The sequence below is a fragment of the Zootoca vivipara genome, chromosome 12 (assembly GCF_963506605.1).
Source record: "Zootoca vivipara chromosome 12, rZooViv1.1, whole genome shotgun sequence".
In the NCBI taxonomy this organism is placed as follows: Eukaryota; Metazoa; Chordata; class Lepidosauria; order Squamata; family Lacertidae; genus Zootoca; species Zootoca vivipara.
Genome location: NC_083287.1, coordinates 35,132,126 through 35,148,090, shown reverse-complemented (window position 1 = coordinate 35,148,090; position 15,965 = coordinate 35,132,126). Strand labels below are relative to the sequence as shown.

At 43.5% G+C, this 15,965-nt stretch overlaps 1 protein-coding gene across 1 annotated transcript in view; it reads left to right on the top strand.

The window, feature by feature from the left end:
• Positions 1 to 15,965, top strand: part of CUBN (cubilin) — a 138,948-nt gene that overhangs the window by 59,727 nt on the left and 63,256 nt on the right. Inside the window, exon 29 of the mRNA XM_035129760.2 lies at positions 2,643 to 2,802. Within this exon, the coding sequence (XP_034985651.2) occupies positions 2,643 to 2,802 (160 nt within the window). The remainder of the gene's footprint in view (positions 1 to 2,642; positions 2,803 to 15,965) is intronic.

Sequence of the window (15,965 nt, the reverse complement as noted above, 5' to 3'; positions counted from 1 at the left end):
TCTCGCCGTTTTCATTTGAATTTCCTGTGAATAAACCGCCCCGCTCCGAGAACCAAATTGGAAGCAGTACGACGTGAAGTGGTTTCTATGACAACCATTATTTATTTGAAAATGGCTGATTTGTTTTGATAGAAACTGCGTAGAAGTACAAAGTTTCTGCTGTCTGAGATCAAGTTTAGGAAAGAATTACGAAGGGGGGTGTTCACCACCTCCGCAAGGATTTTTTACCACAGCTAACTTCTGTTGTCTTTGCCAACTGGTTGGCAGTTCATTTCTGCAGCCAATTGAAGGTGTTCACATTTGTGTTGACCTCTAATCAACGTAGACTCCAAATATTTGAAATACCACCTCCTTCCTTTCTATTGGATGTTAATTTCAGCAGGGATGGCCATCTTGGTAGTTCTATTGCCCTCAGAAGTTTGGCGGTGGCAGCCCAAGAGAGGGCATTTTTTTGAAGCAGCCCCTAAACTGTAGAATTCTCTCATGAAAATTCACCAGCATTTTTAGTGCTAATTTCTCCTCATAAAAACATTTTTGTACATAGCTGTGACTAATATACATTGTTTTGCAAGCACCTTCCCGCAATATGCTGCATTTTATATGTTATTTTCACAGATATATGCAGTTTTATGCATACTTCCTCCTAATGTATGTGTTTCTGTGCACGTTGTTTGATTGAGGAACTGCATTGCAAAATTTGGAGGCGTGCAAACCTTGAAGCATAATTGTGCTTTGGTTTGCATGCAGGTTTGAAAAGTGTGATTTGGTAGTTCATTAAATGTGAACAAAATTGATTTCCTTTCCCATACCTACCTGAGGGCTCTGCCATACGGGGGGGGGTCACAAAAAGGAAGGGGGGAGTGATTTGTTGTGCAGGGAGAGGACTATTTGACAATAGATGCTCCAAGATAGTCATCCCCCCGCCCCTTAGAAGTTTCTATTGAAATTCTGAAAAAGAGCATGCCAATGTCTTAGCAATGGGGGGTATTCAAACATCATTTCTATGGCAAGTCTTTGCTGGACTGTCTCAGAATGACCATGAACCATGAGTCAGAAAATCAAAAGAGTACCACTGTAGGGCACAATCACAATAGAAGGTGAATGCTTCTCCAGACTTCAAGTACAAATATTTACAAATACAGAGTTAAATTCCTGCTTCTCATTGTGCCGGTAAATAATGCTGTAAAATTATATGCTTAAAATAGAAGTCAGGGTGCACTGAACTTTCCATTTAAGAAACAGCAACAAAACCTTGTTGATTTTCTTACACTCCGCCCCCCCCTAAACGGCCTCGGTCCGGTATACCTGAAGGAGCGTCTCCACCCCCATCGTTCTGCCCGGACACTGAGGTCCAGCTCCGAGGGCCTTCTGGCGGTTCCCTCATTACGAGAAGCCAAGTTACAGGGAACCAGGCAGAGGGCCTTCTCGGTAGTGGCACCCACCCTGTGGAATGCCCTCCCACTAGAGGTCAAAGAGAACAATTACCAGACCTTTAGAAGGCATCTCAAGGCAGCCCTTTTTAGGGAAGCTTTTAATGTTTGATGGATTTCTGTATTTTAGAATTTCTGTTTTTTTGGAAGCCGCCCAGAGTGGCTGGGGGAACCCGGCCAGATGGGCGGGGTATAAATAATAAATTATTATTATTATTATTATTATTATTATTATTATTATTATTATTATACTTAAAGCAGTGTATTCATATTTGAGATTTCCCTATAGTTGTTGTTGTTGTTGTTGTTGTTGTTGTTATTATTATTATTATTATTATTATTATTATTATTATTATTTTATACCCCGCCCATCTGGCTGGGTTTCCCCAGACACTCTGGGCGGCTTCCAACAGAAGAAAAAAATAATTGATTAAAGATTAAAAGCCTCCCTAAACAGGGCTGCCATCAGATGCCTTCTAAAAATCTGGTAGCTGTTTTTCTCTTTGACATCTGATGGGAGGGCGTTCCACAGGGCGGGCGCCACTACCAAGAAGGCCCTCTGCCTAGTTCCCTGCAACTTGGCTTCTCGCAGCGAGGGAACCGCCAGAAGGCCCTCGGTACTGGACCTCAGTGTCCGGGCAGAACGATGGGGGTGGAGACACTCCTTCAGGTATACTGGACTGAGGCCTTAGGGCTTTAAAGGTCAGCACCAACACTTTGAATTGTGTTCGGAAACGTACTGGGAGCCAATGTAGGTCTTTCAAGACTGGTGTTATAGGAGTAAAGCATTTGTGTTGTGAGCTTTCCAAAGGCATTTGATTATTAGAAGCCAAAAGTTGAGCTAGGTGTTACTTGGATGTTATTTTGACAAGGCACTTCTTGATGTTTTTTTCAGGAGACCAAACATTGCAGGTACTTCTTCCCTAAACAGAAAATTAACCAATAGATTTCATGTGTCACTTATTGCACTATAGACTAATAGAGCACTCAGAGGTGGCCAGGGTGTCAAGGGATCAGGAAACCACCTGCATTTCAGCCCCTGACAGACTACTGGATTAGTGTTTTTTTAAAAAAAGACCAGCCACATTTGTTGCAACACACCTGCCTAATACCTGAGACACGCAATCACTATTGCTTTTAAATGTCCGCTTCAAAAAACTGGCATCAAGTCGGCGATCTATTTCCATTTCACTTCCTTATGCTTGATTTCAGCTTTATGATGGACCCAATGCCCAGTCCAGCCTGATAAGCACATTCTGTGGCAATGCTGATGTCCCAGCTGGAGGCACAACAGGCTCCAGCCTTCATGTGGTGTTTTTCTCTGATAAAATAGGCGAATCTACAGGATTCCAGATGTTATGGCATGTAAATGGTAAGTTAACAAAATTTCTCTCATTTCGTTTCGCACAAAATGGTGTGCTACCGTATCTCAGAACCAGTCCTTTCTTCTGTGGTGGTGGTGCTGACTGGCATCGAGTATTGTCACCTCTGGTTTTTTGTTTTGTTTTGCTGCCTGTGGGAGCCATTTTTGGGCCGGCCCCCACAGCGCTTTTATCAAGTCATGAGCACCAGTACCTTATTTTTTAACACACACACCAACAGCGCTGCTCAAAATTCTAGAAATATTTGTTAGAAGAGGGTGGTAATTTGAGTTTATGTGTACCAGGAGATTCTGTCACACTTTCTGTTCAGATTACCTCACACCTGGTATACCACACTGTTGACTCCAGGACCATTAGTGCCCCAGTGTCCCTGTGCACCAGGAGATGTCATGCACTCTGTTGACCAAGCCAGCATGCACACCTTTTCATAATGCAATGCATTAATAGCCATGTTGATGGAAAATATGTTTGCCTTTCTTCTTTCTTCTCGTGTGTTTGAGGAAACATGGCTGTACATCAGTTTGGCTTTGTGGCTTGACCTATTTAACAACAGCATACCACTGCAGGGGGATGAAAACCTGTGGCATTGTCCATCAATTCGGAGAGAGGGAGGCGGGCGGGTGGGCTGGGAAAATAATGAAATAGCCACAGTTGCCTTGTCTGCCTAATCAGTTCACACAATTCAGTTTTTGACAGCCCTGCGAAGCGGCTGGGATCTGCCACTGAGGCCCCCTGTTTTGGGTTGTGCAGTTGTACGGATTCCTACTCTGCCTTGGAAGGGGAGGTTCCTCTGCAGCAGAGGCTGAAAGACTGAAATCCTTTGGTAGATCCCAAAGGACTTTCTCTTTGGCTGGAATTTTTGAGGAGTTCAGAATCCGAAGTGGCAGGAAGGAGGAACTGAGAGGGAGGGGGGTTTGAGGCAGGGGAGCGAGGGTCAGCAGCGTTGCTGAGAAATGAGTGACTTGTGAAAAGGAAGACAGCTCTTCAGCTGAAACCCAGCAGGGGAAGTGTTACTGAACAACAGGAATAAGATCTCAGGACTGCGAGGTGATGTCATCCTAGAGCCAGACAAAGGAAGAGGGGGAAAGGGCCTTTTTCTTTCCCCCTGTGGAGACAGATGACATCATCCTCCTTTGAGGGGCTGCACTGTTAGCTTATCTTTTCTTTTCCCAAACTTCTAAATAGTTTCGAGTTGTTGGTGGGCACTGCGCCTTATTATTTAGAGGGGGTGGAAATCCCCTAAATTATTTAATCTTAGCTGCAGCTTTCCCCTTGTTCTCTGGCCACCCACAATCTTTCACATTCTGTGGCGCTGTAACAGGCTTATTGGAAAGGACAGGAAATCCCAGGCAATCAACTGCCTGATCTTCAACTTGCCCTGTGTTTACCGTTTGCTCAAAAAAATTATGTAAGTCCTTTAAAATTGTTCTGGAACTGATTTTGTCTTGTAAATGTACTACTGTAGAGACCCCACCCCCCACCCCAAGTAAGCTCTCCATGCAATTCAAATCAAGAATGGAATAATGTGCTAATGCTCCACTTAGAACACTCTACTTAGTGCTCCTTGGGGTCCTTCCCCCCCCCTTACTTTTCACATGCAGTGCCAATACCAAATGGGACTCCCACTCTGTTTTCTTAGCCCACCCCGCAGTTTGCTGCTATTCTTGGCTGCCTCCAGTAAGCACAAGGGGGTGAAAGGGTGAAAGGAAGAGAGATTGCTCTTCAAATGCCTTCTTCCCTTACTTAATGTTCATTTTTTGTTTAGTTTGCATTGTGTTTGCATTTTTAAATCGGGCAAGGTTTTGACTTTCTTTTAAAGCGAGTTGTCTTGTCCAGCCTCATTGATTCTGCCATTTTAACCAGGGGTAGGCAAAAAAATCCCCTGCCTGGTTTCCAAAAAAGTATTCTCCCCATGTAAAAATGGGGGCTGATTTTCTTCTGCTTCCTTGTGAGGAGGTGGAGAATTTTCACTAGAATTGTTGCACTTCCCGGAATGCCTTGGAAGAGACATGATGCAATGCTCCCAAAGCATTCCAGTGAGAAGCTGGAGAGAGAGCCTTGCCTAGCCTTCTTTCCTTGATGTGAAAGATGCAGAACAAAATTTCAAAGAAAGTTATCTTGCCCTTTCAAAAAAAAAAAATGAACCTTTTGTCTTGGTTCTAGTTTGCCCCCCCCCCCCCGGCATTCTTTTGAATCTGTCCATGCCTTTTCTAATCTGCAGCATGTACAGGTGAAACTCGGGAAATTAGAATATCGTCGAAAAGTGCATTTATTTCAGTAATGCAACTTAAAAGGTGAAACCAATATATGTGATAGATGCATGACATGCAAAGCAAGATATGCCAAGCCTTTATTTGTTGTAATTGTAATTATTTGTCGTTAGGCTCTCAGAACCAATTGTGTACTTAAACCAAGGTACCACTGTAAATGGAATGTAATTAATGAAATGTAATAGCGATGTTTATTTTTGTTTATCTTTGTATTATTGTAACTATTTGTTTTATTACTTGGAATTTCCAAAAGAAAGCATTTGTAAAAATTAAAAGAAAAATAAAAAATAATAAGTTGCATTACTGAAATAAATGCACTTTTCGACGATATTATAATTTTCCGAGTTTCACCTGTATTTAATTTTAGCCTTTGCCATAATGGTTTCATAAATGACCTCCATGTGAGCATTTGACAACTTTTGATTTAGCTTGCTTTCATTTTTAAGTTCCTGCGGCAACCATAGGTGAGTTTGGAACAAGAGAGGCATACTGTATATCAAATAGAAAGTCACAGGGCTGTGAACACTTTTTCAACTCTTTTCTCAATGTACACATGGCTGTAGCACAGATGTGGAGAGCTTTAGGTCCTCCAGAAGCTGCTGAACTACAACTCCCATCAGCCCCAGCAATTGTGGCCAGGCATAGTAGGGAGTCCCTCACACCTGCTGTAGAAAATTGGCAAACTGAATGTCTCTGCATCACTGCTGCCTACAAAGGCAGCAACTTGATATGTAGTTTGCTTAACTTGTTGTCGTATACTTATTGTCATGTCAGGGAGGAGGTGCTTTTGGGATTATCTGCCTCAGATGCTGAAACAACTTGGCATGTTGACTAGGAGGAAACATTGCTGTTGTAGCTTATGTAGCAAAATGTCTTGGGGCAGCATTGGTCTGAGGGCAGGGAAAGAAACAGGAAGATGTGCTGATATGCTACAGCCGTAAGTAAGTCAACCAAGAGGAATCAATGCAGGTCCACATAGCTAAGGACCACAGCCATCAAACGTACGCAAATTCATCTTGAAGCATTCTTATTCCAGTGGTGGTTTATTTTGATAGGCCCATGGTCTTTCTAAATGACAATTTTGCACTCAGTCTGAAGTTATAAGGAAGCCGGCCCAAGGAAGATGTGGTCACCACCAGACTGCATGCTTCTTATTTGTTGTATCGTTTCCAAGCAACTATGACTTGGGTCGGTAAATGTACTTTCTGAGGGAACTCCAAGACCTTTGTCAGCTATATATAAAAAGAAACCAGATCTCTCCCTCTTTTTTCTCATAGTTCCCCCCCCCAAAAAAATATATGGTTTCCCAAAATGCTTTACAAGTAGCTGTGACCAAATTGGTGCATGTAATCAATTCTCTGGAGTCATATCCTAAGTACAGCTGTTTGTTTGTCTGTACAAGGGCCACCAAAACATTTCAGAGCCAAATGTTCCTTTGCTTTGGGACCTTTGTAATTTTCTTTTGCTGTGCAATACAACTCCTGGAATGTACGAAAGTTCACTGGGAGATGTATGCCTTCAGGTTTTTTGTTACAGTTTTGTGTCTCTGTTTGTATCTTTTGAAACACCAGCTCCCGCTTCATTGCAATTTTTTTTTGTAAATTCCCTTCTATTTTTAACAGCGACAAAATCATATGTCTCCCTCTGCTTTCAAAAAAAAAAATACAAGAAAAAGCATCAAGCTGATTTAAGGGAAAAATGCTTCTGTATTAGGAATCCATTCCCAACAAACACTTATTTTGGTGTCACCCATCCAGTAAGCATTTGAAAATTTTCATTCAGCTATTCCATATTTGGATTCAAGCAAATAATCATAATAAAGCACATTGCATTTCTATTGGACATCTTTCAAACCTCCTGATTTTGCAGATAAGTAAAGAAAATGTTTTTATCATTTTTTTTAAAAAAATACTGAGTGTTTTTATCATTTCCTCCCCAAAGGGAAATCTAGTCACTGTGTCTTATTATGATTAGGCTAGCATCTGGCTTCAGTTTCCCATCTTTGATATCTGAGGGTTAGAATAGTAGGACCTTTCTGCAACCAAAGAGGAAGTGTTGTGGGCACCTACTCCAGAGAGGAACATAGGCACATGTAGGTCACATGAGCTACGATCACAACAAGCCTGCCTATTAGCAGATCCCAAAAAATGCAGGGCTGTGGGTTTGGGTTGTTTTGCAGAAGTAAACAGATGAAATATTTCCATTCTTAACAATAGCGGATAGAGCCCACCCATTGCTCATGCTGATACATTGGCCCCACTCTGCCCTCCCCACCACCTCACAAAGGAGTGTGGGTGGGCCAGATGTTATAGAGATGAAGGAGAAGTCAGGAAGCAGGTAAGAGCAGAAAGCAAGCAAGCGAACCTGGATTGAAGTAAAAGGGCAACTGCTCATCAAGTCTCAATGAGACCTGATTCATACATTGTCTTAGTAATGTGGCAGCTAGAGATGGGTGTATCTTTCTGGTATTGACTTATAATCTCCTTCATTGGTGTGTGCTTGTTAATCCATAACCCTGTTCTGTTTCTGGTTTTTTTATTTTTAAAAAACACCATTCAAAATATGTATTTAAAAACATATTTTGTTAACTTTAAACTCCTGAGTACTGTGCTGCAACACATGAAGAATATTGGATCGCAAAATTCTGATCTGCGCATGAATCTGAGCTGTATGGGTCAAGTCATTTCTGATGTAATTTCACAATGAGCAGATTCCACATAGAAGCTGGTAGTCATTGAAAAACCATTGCTTTGTGGTCAGGATTACACATTGCAGAGATAAAGTATGCAAGCGGCAACCCAGTGTTCCTCCTGAGTTGCGCAGTTGCTTCCTGTACCAACTTTCACTGGCACCAGCATGGAATCTAAACACACAGTCTAGCCACACCCCACGATTGACAGTAGCTGCTGCAATAAAGAGTTCTAGCTACATAGAAGCATTTTCCCCTAGTGACTACCAAGTTGCAAAGGTGAAATTTATAAGTCAGTCCTGAAATATGTGTTAAGTGGAGGTGTGCTTTCAGGACAAAATTAGGAGGTTAACTGTCTGGGATGGTTACAGGGTATTGCTAGAGGAGACTATGCCAAAGGTGAAAACTTATGGATGAGAATGAGATTCCAGGCACAAAAGCTCTAGGGCAAGAATGGGAAACCTCAGACCTGGGGCCAGATTCAACCCTCCAGTTCTCTTTTCTGACTTCCTGGACTAACCACAGGCCACACACCCTCCCAAAACACACCACTCACCAGCCTGGCTTTGCATCCTCCTGTTGGCTCCGGCCAGTCACCACTGGCATGTGGCCCCTGGAAGGCTTATCAGATGTGAATGTGGCCCTTGAAATGAAAAAGTTAGCTCCATCCTGATCTAGTATACTGTTTTCTTTAAGGGTCACATTAACAATTCACCTAGGTGCAGGATTAGATACTTGAAATAACGTATTTATTCAACAATGAATGCTCACTCCTCTGACTGTGGGCACCCTTTGTGGGACCACGCGCAGCACCCCCAAGCCTCGTGGGACTTACCAGCTGGTTGTGCTGGCCTGCCTCTCTAATGCTGCAGCCATTGGGGGCTCCCACCAAACCTCAATTTAAATTACCCAATCGGCAGCATTGATGGAGGCGGGGCCAGCAGAGCAGGTCGTCAGTGAGCAGGCTTCACTTGGGTCCACTCATGATGTTTATTAGAGCACCCAGTAAAACAAATCTACATAGATACTACGAAGATTGTCGGCAATCCCCCCCCCCAAAAAAGCTCAACAACTCTGGGCAACCTCCCCCCATTTTCTCAATTTTGAGTCCCAAAATATAGGGGTAGTTTTATACACGGGGGCGTGTTATATACGGAAAAATACGGTATTTGGATTACTTTGTATGATTTTATGATCTTATTGTTTAAACGTACGCCAATACAGTGGCACCTCTGGTTAAGAACTTAATTCATTCTGGAGGTCCGTTCTTAACCTGAAACTGTTCTTAACCTGAGGTACCACTTTAGCTAATGGGGCCTCCTGCTGCCACCGCACCACCGGAGCACAATTTCTGTTCTCATCCTGAAGCGAAGTTCTTAACCCGAGGTACTATTTCTGGGTTAGCGGAGTCTGTAACCTGAAGCGTTTGTAACCCAAGGTACCACTGTAAAGGCCAATAACAAATAACAACATACTGAAGAATTTTCATTAACTTAACTTAGACATCAACTTAATTTATCTATGGAGAATTCAGAAAGACTAACCCATGTACAAATCCAAGTGTTTGGCACAGGAGTTGCTGAACTAGAAAGCCTGTGAGCTAAGTTTTGGACATCAGGAGTTTTGCCCTGGCCTAGCCCATTTTGAGTTTTCAGTAAAAACATGTATTTGTGGCTAACAGGAAGGGATCAGTAGGAGAAGTTGAGTCATAAATGTCTGTTTAAGTTGAAACATTCCCAGTTCTTTCAGCCCCAGATATGAAGTAAATTGCTGCCAGTGTAGCACTGCAGTTCCCCCTAGGAATTAAACCACATGAGAAAGCTCTGTTTGCTGGGGAAAATTCAGCAGTGTCCAAGGGCCGTTTTATTTGGTTTTTCTACTGTGAATGTTCCTCCTGTTGATCCGTTTTAACTCTGCTGATCTGTAATTGGCAGGCAAGCTGGTGAAGACGGCTTTGCATGCTTATATTTAGACAAATTCCAGAGGGTGAGTTCTGTTGCAATATTCAGAACAAGGGGCCCTGTGGCACCTTGAAGTCCAGCACATTTATAGCATAAGCTTTTATAGGTCAGTTTCACTCATTGCCAAACTTAGGCTACTACCGGTACATGCCTCAGGAGTGAAACTCAACTATGTCTGAATATGTCTATGCTCACAAAAACAACATGTACCATAATTTTTTAACATGGGTTTTAAGATCCATGTTGATTTATTATAATTTTTTAGCAGAAGCTGAAATAGCCTATGGAGCGTCTTCAAATAAATGTGGAGAAAAGTGGAGGTAGTCCCTACTACGCCAGTAGAAAACTGCAATAAAATATCATGATAGAAGCTTCCTTGTGTTGTAGCAGAGATGGGGAAACCTGTGGTTCTTCCCTCCATATGTTGTTGAACTCCAGTTCCCAGCAGCCCCAGGCAGTATGCTTAGTACCCAGGGATGATGGGTGTTGTTGTCCACACATTCTCCATCCCTGTGTTTATAGGGACATCGCACCAGGGCTGCAGCTACATCCACACAGGGCCACCCACTGAAGCTGAACGTTGGAAGATTCAAGGCAGATAAAAGGGAAGTACTTCTTCATGCAGTGCATAGCTAAACTATGGAATTGGCTCCTGCAAGAGGCAGTGGTGGCCACCAGCTTGGATGGCTTTAAAAGAGACTTAGACAAATTCATGGAGGACAAGGCTATCAATGGCTACCAGTTTTGTCAGGGGCAGTATGCTTTTGGGTACCAGTCGTTGGGAATCACAGGTAGGGAGAGTGCTATTGCACTTGCACCCTCCTTTTGTGCTTCCCAAAGCATACTATATGGTGAACCGTTGGCCTGATCCAGCAGGCTCTTCTCTTCTTTCTTACATTCATCAGTACCAGCCAACATTTCCAATCTTCAGAGTTGATGTGAGTCATAGCTCAATGGTGTCTGGATGGCACCATGTGGGGGAAGCCTGCTGGGGGGAAATCTTGAGATGATGCTAGAAAACAAGCTGTAGGGCAAACACAGTAGGGGTTGAGACATTGTGGAGGACGATTCTGAAAAGATGGAACTCTGACAGACTTGGCTAGTAAGAAAAAACTATTGTAGGTGATATGAATACACCTTTATTGTCCCACTGACTTATCCTTGTTGAAATGTTTATATGTGCTTAGATCTGAATGCAAATCAGCCAGTCCTGAAAAATATTTGAAAAGCGTGTTGAACCAGGGTGTCATGGTCTTGCATTTATTGCTGCAATTCTGTTAGTCTTAAAAGGGCCTTCTCTGTAGTGGCACCCACCCTCCCATCAGATGTCAAGGAAATAAACAACTATCTGACTTTTAGAAGACATCTGAAAGCAGCCCTGTTTAGGGAAGTTTTTAATGTTTTATTTTTTATCGTGTTTTTAATGTTCTGTTGGGAGCCACCCAGAGTGGCTGGGGAAACCCAGCCAGATGAGTGGGGTATAAATAATAAATTACTATTAAGAAACAGTCTGGGAGAGAAGTCTAACAAAGGTTATACTTCCTACACACACATTCAGTCAACACATAGAGGGGTGCAGAGTCACACTGACTGGCATTGCCCAGAATTTCATGTATTTGGGCCAAAGATAAGCATAGCCTCCTTGTGCATGCATGACCATGGTTCACAGTTGTATTATGGGTCTGTACACTTGCAGTTGTACATGCAAAGAGTCTCTTCTCACTTTCATCCAAAGTACAAAGGCCAGGGGTGAGGCTGGTGGTTGCCTACCACATGAGGCTGGGGACAGAGGCCACAATCCCCACACACCTGCCCACATTGAGTGTGTTGAGGGGATAACATGAGAAAGGGATAGTTTTATCTTAACTCATAGCTGCTATGAGAATCTGCATGGCACTGTTCATAGGCTTATCTCAGCAGCTCTAAAGCCAAAATTCTAACTACATTTCTTTGGAGGTATGTAAAAATCAATGAAGGAAGTATATTTAGGATCATGCTGCCAGTTCTACCAATCAGCAAACCTGAGCACTCTGCTTCTCCTGACATAGTGCAAGTGTTTTCTTCTCTGTTTCCATGCAAAAATAAATGACCAAACACTGAACAAAACAGATCAGTTAGCTCAACACCAAGGAGAATTCCTAGAGAGCCACTTAATCCTAAAAGGGTTGGAAGTGAACTGATGCTTTTTGAGTACCCCTTCTCCTAGACTCCACTCCTTTTGGGAGAACTAGAATCTCTTAAAGGGTCTTCTCCTGTGCTGTGTGGTTTGTGCACTCTTGAACTGATGAGGTGGAGTGAGAGGAGTTCAGTTTCTCTGGCCTATGAAAAAGCGACTGTGAAGGTTCTGACTTCTACAGGCCTGGATGTTGTGGCATCAGGTTCTGTTGACTCCTACTGGCCTTGAGTTCAATGGTCCTCTGATCATCAGCATCAGGGTCAGAACTACAAACCCAATCCAGCTCCTTAGTCAATTATGTCCCCCCACCCACCTTTTTTTTTTTAAGAAAAGTGTTAAGTAGAATTTGAAACGAGTTATTTTTTTAAAAAAATGCACCTTTTTTGAAGAACGGATGTGCAGAGCGTGAAAATAACATCTGCTGAAAAGTAGAAATTGGCTCCAGGGCCTCAGGGGAACTAACAGCTGGTCCTCCCCCTTCCCGCCTGCTACAAACTGAGTAGAAGCCACATCCTCCGGGGAACGCCTATTAGTGGCTTCCCTTGGCCTTCTCTTTCCTGCCCTTTGTTGCTAATTTATGCCTGTTTTATTAATCAGGATGGGCCATATGTTGGTTGGTGGAGCATAGACCTCAACCAATCCGTATGCATCTCTGCCTCGGTAAGAGGGTGGTAGTAAAAGATTGAATTGACCATTTTAGACCCTTGCCTCCCTAGAGACCATATGTGCTACGAATACAGTGAAATAAAGGAAATGATTCATATCAAATCCTGCTCTCTCCCCCCCCCTTTATGAGAAAACCAGCTGCAAAGGAGTCTGGCATTTATTTCTGCATTTCTAATGACTCATGGTGAATGTATAGTAGGAAACTATGTGACAATGTGGGGGGGAGGCTTTTGCATGTTTTTACAGCAAATCAACACTGGGAACTGCTTCCATTTTAGCCCCAGAATGCGCCCCTCTTCTGGCCAGCTAGATTATTTGAGAAGAAACCCACAGATCCCAGCTAAGTTGGATGGGCAGCTTTGGAAAACATAGAAGAAACAGAATCTGAGTTTGTACAGAAATTAGTCAGCATCTCAAAATGTTCAAAATCCCATCAGAATCTCATTAAGAATCCTTAAGGGTAGCTCCTTTAGTTCAGAGGGATATTTTGCATACTGATGTCTATCAATACCCAAGTTGATAGGAGCTTGGGTCCTGATGCCCCTTGTTCCACTTCCATAAGAATATAATAATAATTTATTATTTATACCCCGCCCATCTGGCTGGGTTTCCCCAGCCACTCTGGGCAGCTTCCAACCAAATATTAAAAACAGTACAGCATCAAACATTAAAAACTTCCCTAAACAGGGCCGCCTTCAGTTGTCTTCTAAAAGTAAAATAGTTGCTTATTGCCTTGACATCTGGTGGGAGGGCTTTCCACCGGGTGGGTGCCACTACCAAGAAGGCCCTCTGTCTGGTTCCCTGTAACCTTACTTCTCGCAATGAGGGAACCGCCAGAATCCTTCAGGCATACTGGGCCGAGGCCATTTAGGGCTTTAAAGGTCAGCACCAACACTTTGAATTGTTCTCTGAAACGTACTGGGAGCCAGTGTAGATCTCTCAGGACCGGTGTTATGTGGTCCCGACGGCCACTCCCAGTCACTCGTCTAGCTGCCGCATTCTGGATTAATTGTAGTTTCCGGGTCACCTTCAAAGGTAGCCCCACGTAGAGCGCATTGAAGTAGTCCAAGCGGGAGATAACCAGAGCATGCAGTTGGATGGTTTATTATTATTATTATTATTATTATTATTATTATTATTATTATTATTAATTTGTACCCTACTCATATGGCTGAGTTTTCCCAGCCATTCTGGGCGGCTCCCAATCGAATATTAAAACAATACAGCATTAAATAATAAAAACTTCCCTAAACAGGTGACATTGGAGCAGGGACTTCTCAATGGTGGAACGCCACTCCCCCCTAAAGTTTACATGTCCCCCACCCTACAGGCTTTTGGGATGCCATGGGAATTGTTCTATTTCACTGGGTTATTGGCTTTGACTGATTTTACTGTATTTGGTTCCTGGATCTTGCATATATTATTGACTTCCTGCTGCATTGCACTACTGCCAGTTTTTTTATCTTAATTGTGTGTCTCTGTGTGGGTGCTTTTTATTTTATTTTTTAAATATCTAATTTGGAGGCCTATGAACAGAAAAGCAGGTTAGAAACATTTAAATAAATAATGAAAATGAAGTGTAAACCACTACTCCCCTTCCCCTGCAATATGCAGCCAGAGGGGAGCATTGGGTGTGTTCTAGGCTGCACTCTCAATTCACACGGTGGAGAGCCCTGACATACTTCTTGGTGCCCGTCGTGAACTGAATTCTACACTCCAGAATTTACCCACAACTTCCTGCAACATACAGGAAGTCTGTGGCAAACGTAGACAGGAAAACACAGAAAGTGTTCACTCTAGCTTTAGTCTGAAAACTGGACTTGATATTTTACATTGCATGTAAAATATTTTAATTACATGTGAATTGGACATGCGTACCTTTTTAAATATTATTTTTATTGGTTTTCCAAATTAATACAAATCAGTCCAAATTATTTAAATTTAATACAATTTCTTCCCCACCTTTTTTTTACTTCCTGATGTAGCCACATCATTCTTCTTTCATCTCCTCTTCATCCTTCTCTTGATGTTAGTCCATGCATACCTTTTAAGCATATTACTAGCACAAGTGTCTTTGCGCTTGAATGGTTATTTCCCCACTATCCTTAACTAGATCCACTTCCATTGTGATTCTTCAGATCCATTTCAACTGGGCTTCGGGCCCGGTTTTGATGCTGAGGCTGCCTTGGTCACCCTGTATGATACCTTCTGTTGGGAGAGAGATTGTTGGAGTGTGTCCCTGTTGATTCTCCTTTATTTACGTGGACAGGAGTCCCCCAAACCCCATGCGACCCCCTCAGCAGAATAATGACGCAATCCAACGTGCTATGGGATTAAAAATTGGCCACAACTTTATTGAGATTCAGATGTAGGGAGACCTTGGCTCAGGCATTGGGCGTTATCCTCTCCCAGGCCCCAGCCGGGGGTCTGGGAGGCTTCGGGGTTATCCAGAATGTATGGGGGGTAGGGCTGGCTCTGGAGAACATATGTTCAAGCAGAGAGAGCCCGCCCCCCCGTTCGCCACTGCTGGAAGGGGGGGAGCAATGTCAACCTCTTGGCATGGACAATGCTTCCCCCCAATACCCCTTAAGGTGGGGACCCCGATCATGTTGCCGCAATACCTGGCCAGACCACTGGCAAACACCTCCCCCAGGCAGGATTGGGCTGGGGTAGGCGGAGACCCCCTGCATCCTGCCTGGCGAGGTGGTGCCAGATACGAACTTCCAGGGAGTCGCCTTTTGGGGGTCAAGGGGGCTGTGCACGACCATGCAAAATGTGCCCCCCATTTTATGTGGGGAGAGGTCATTCTCTCAGTACCACTGAGCATGGGGTTCTTGAGGGCTCGTCCACACAAACCATGGGCCTGAGCCGTTTGCTGCTTGTCCTGTGCTTTCTAGACATGGTTTTGCCTTCGCCACACTGCTTTCTCCCAGGAAACCTGTTCTTTAGTGCTAAATTGGAACCAATGGCAACCTGAGGAAAACCCAGTTGCCATTTGTTCCAACTCAGCACTAAAACATAGGCTTTCCCAGGGGAAAGCAGTGGGGCAAATGGAAGTGTGGATGAGCCCAGAGTAGAACTATTTTTCATGGTTCTGCTGCTACTTGGATTGTTGGCTCCAGTCCAGTTGGATAGTCATGGAGTTTGGGGATGTTGTTCAGCCCTGTGAAGCCTCTCATGTGGGAATATGCAGGGTTCAGTTTTATCCCCCATGATGAAATCGCTGATGGGGTCAGCCAGAGTTTGGAGTGCACTGCCACCAGTATGGTGATAACACGCAACGCTACTTATTTACAGCTCAAGCACCTGTGGCTGTGGATGTGATGGATCCAGGGGTGTAGGAAGATAGAGGGTGGGGGCAGTGCGCCCCGAGTGACGTGATCCTAGGGGC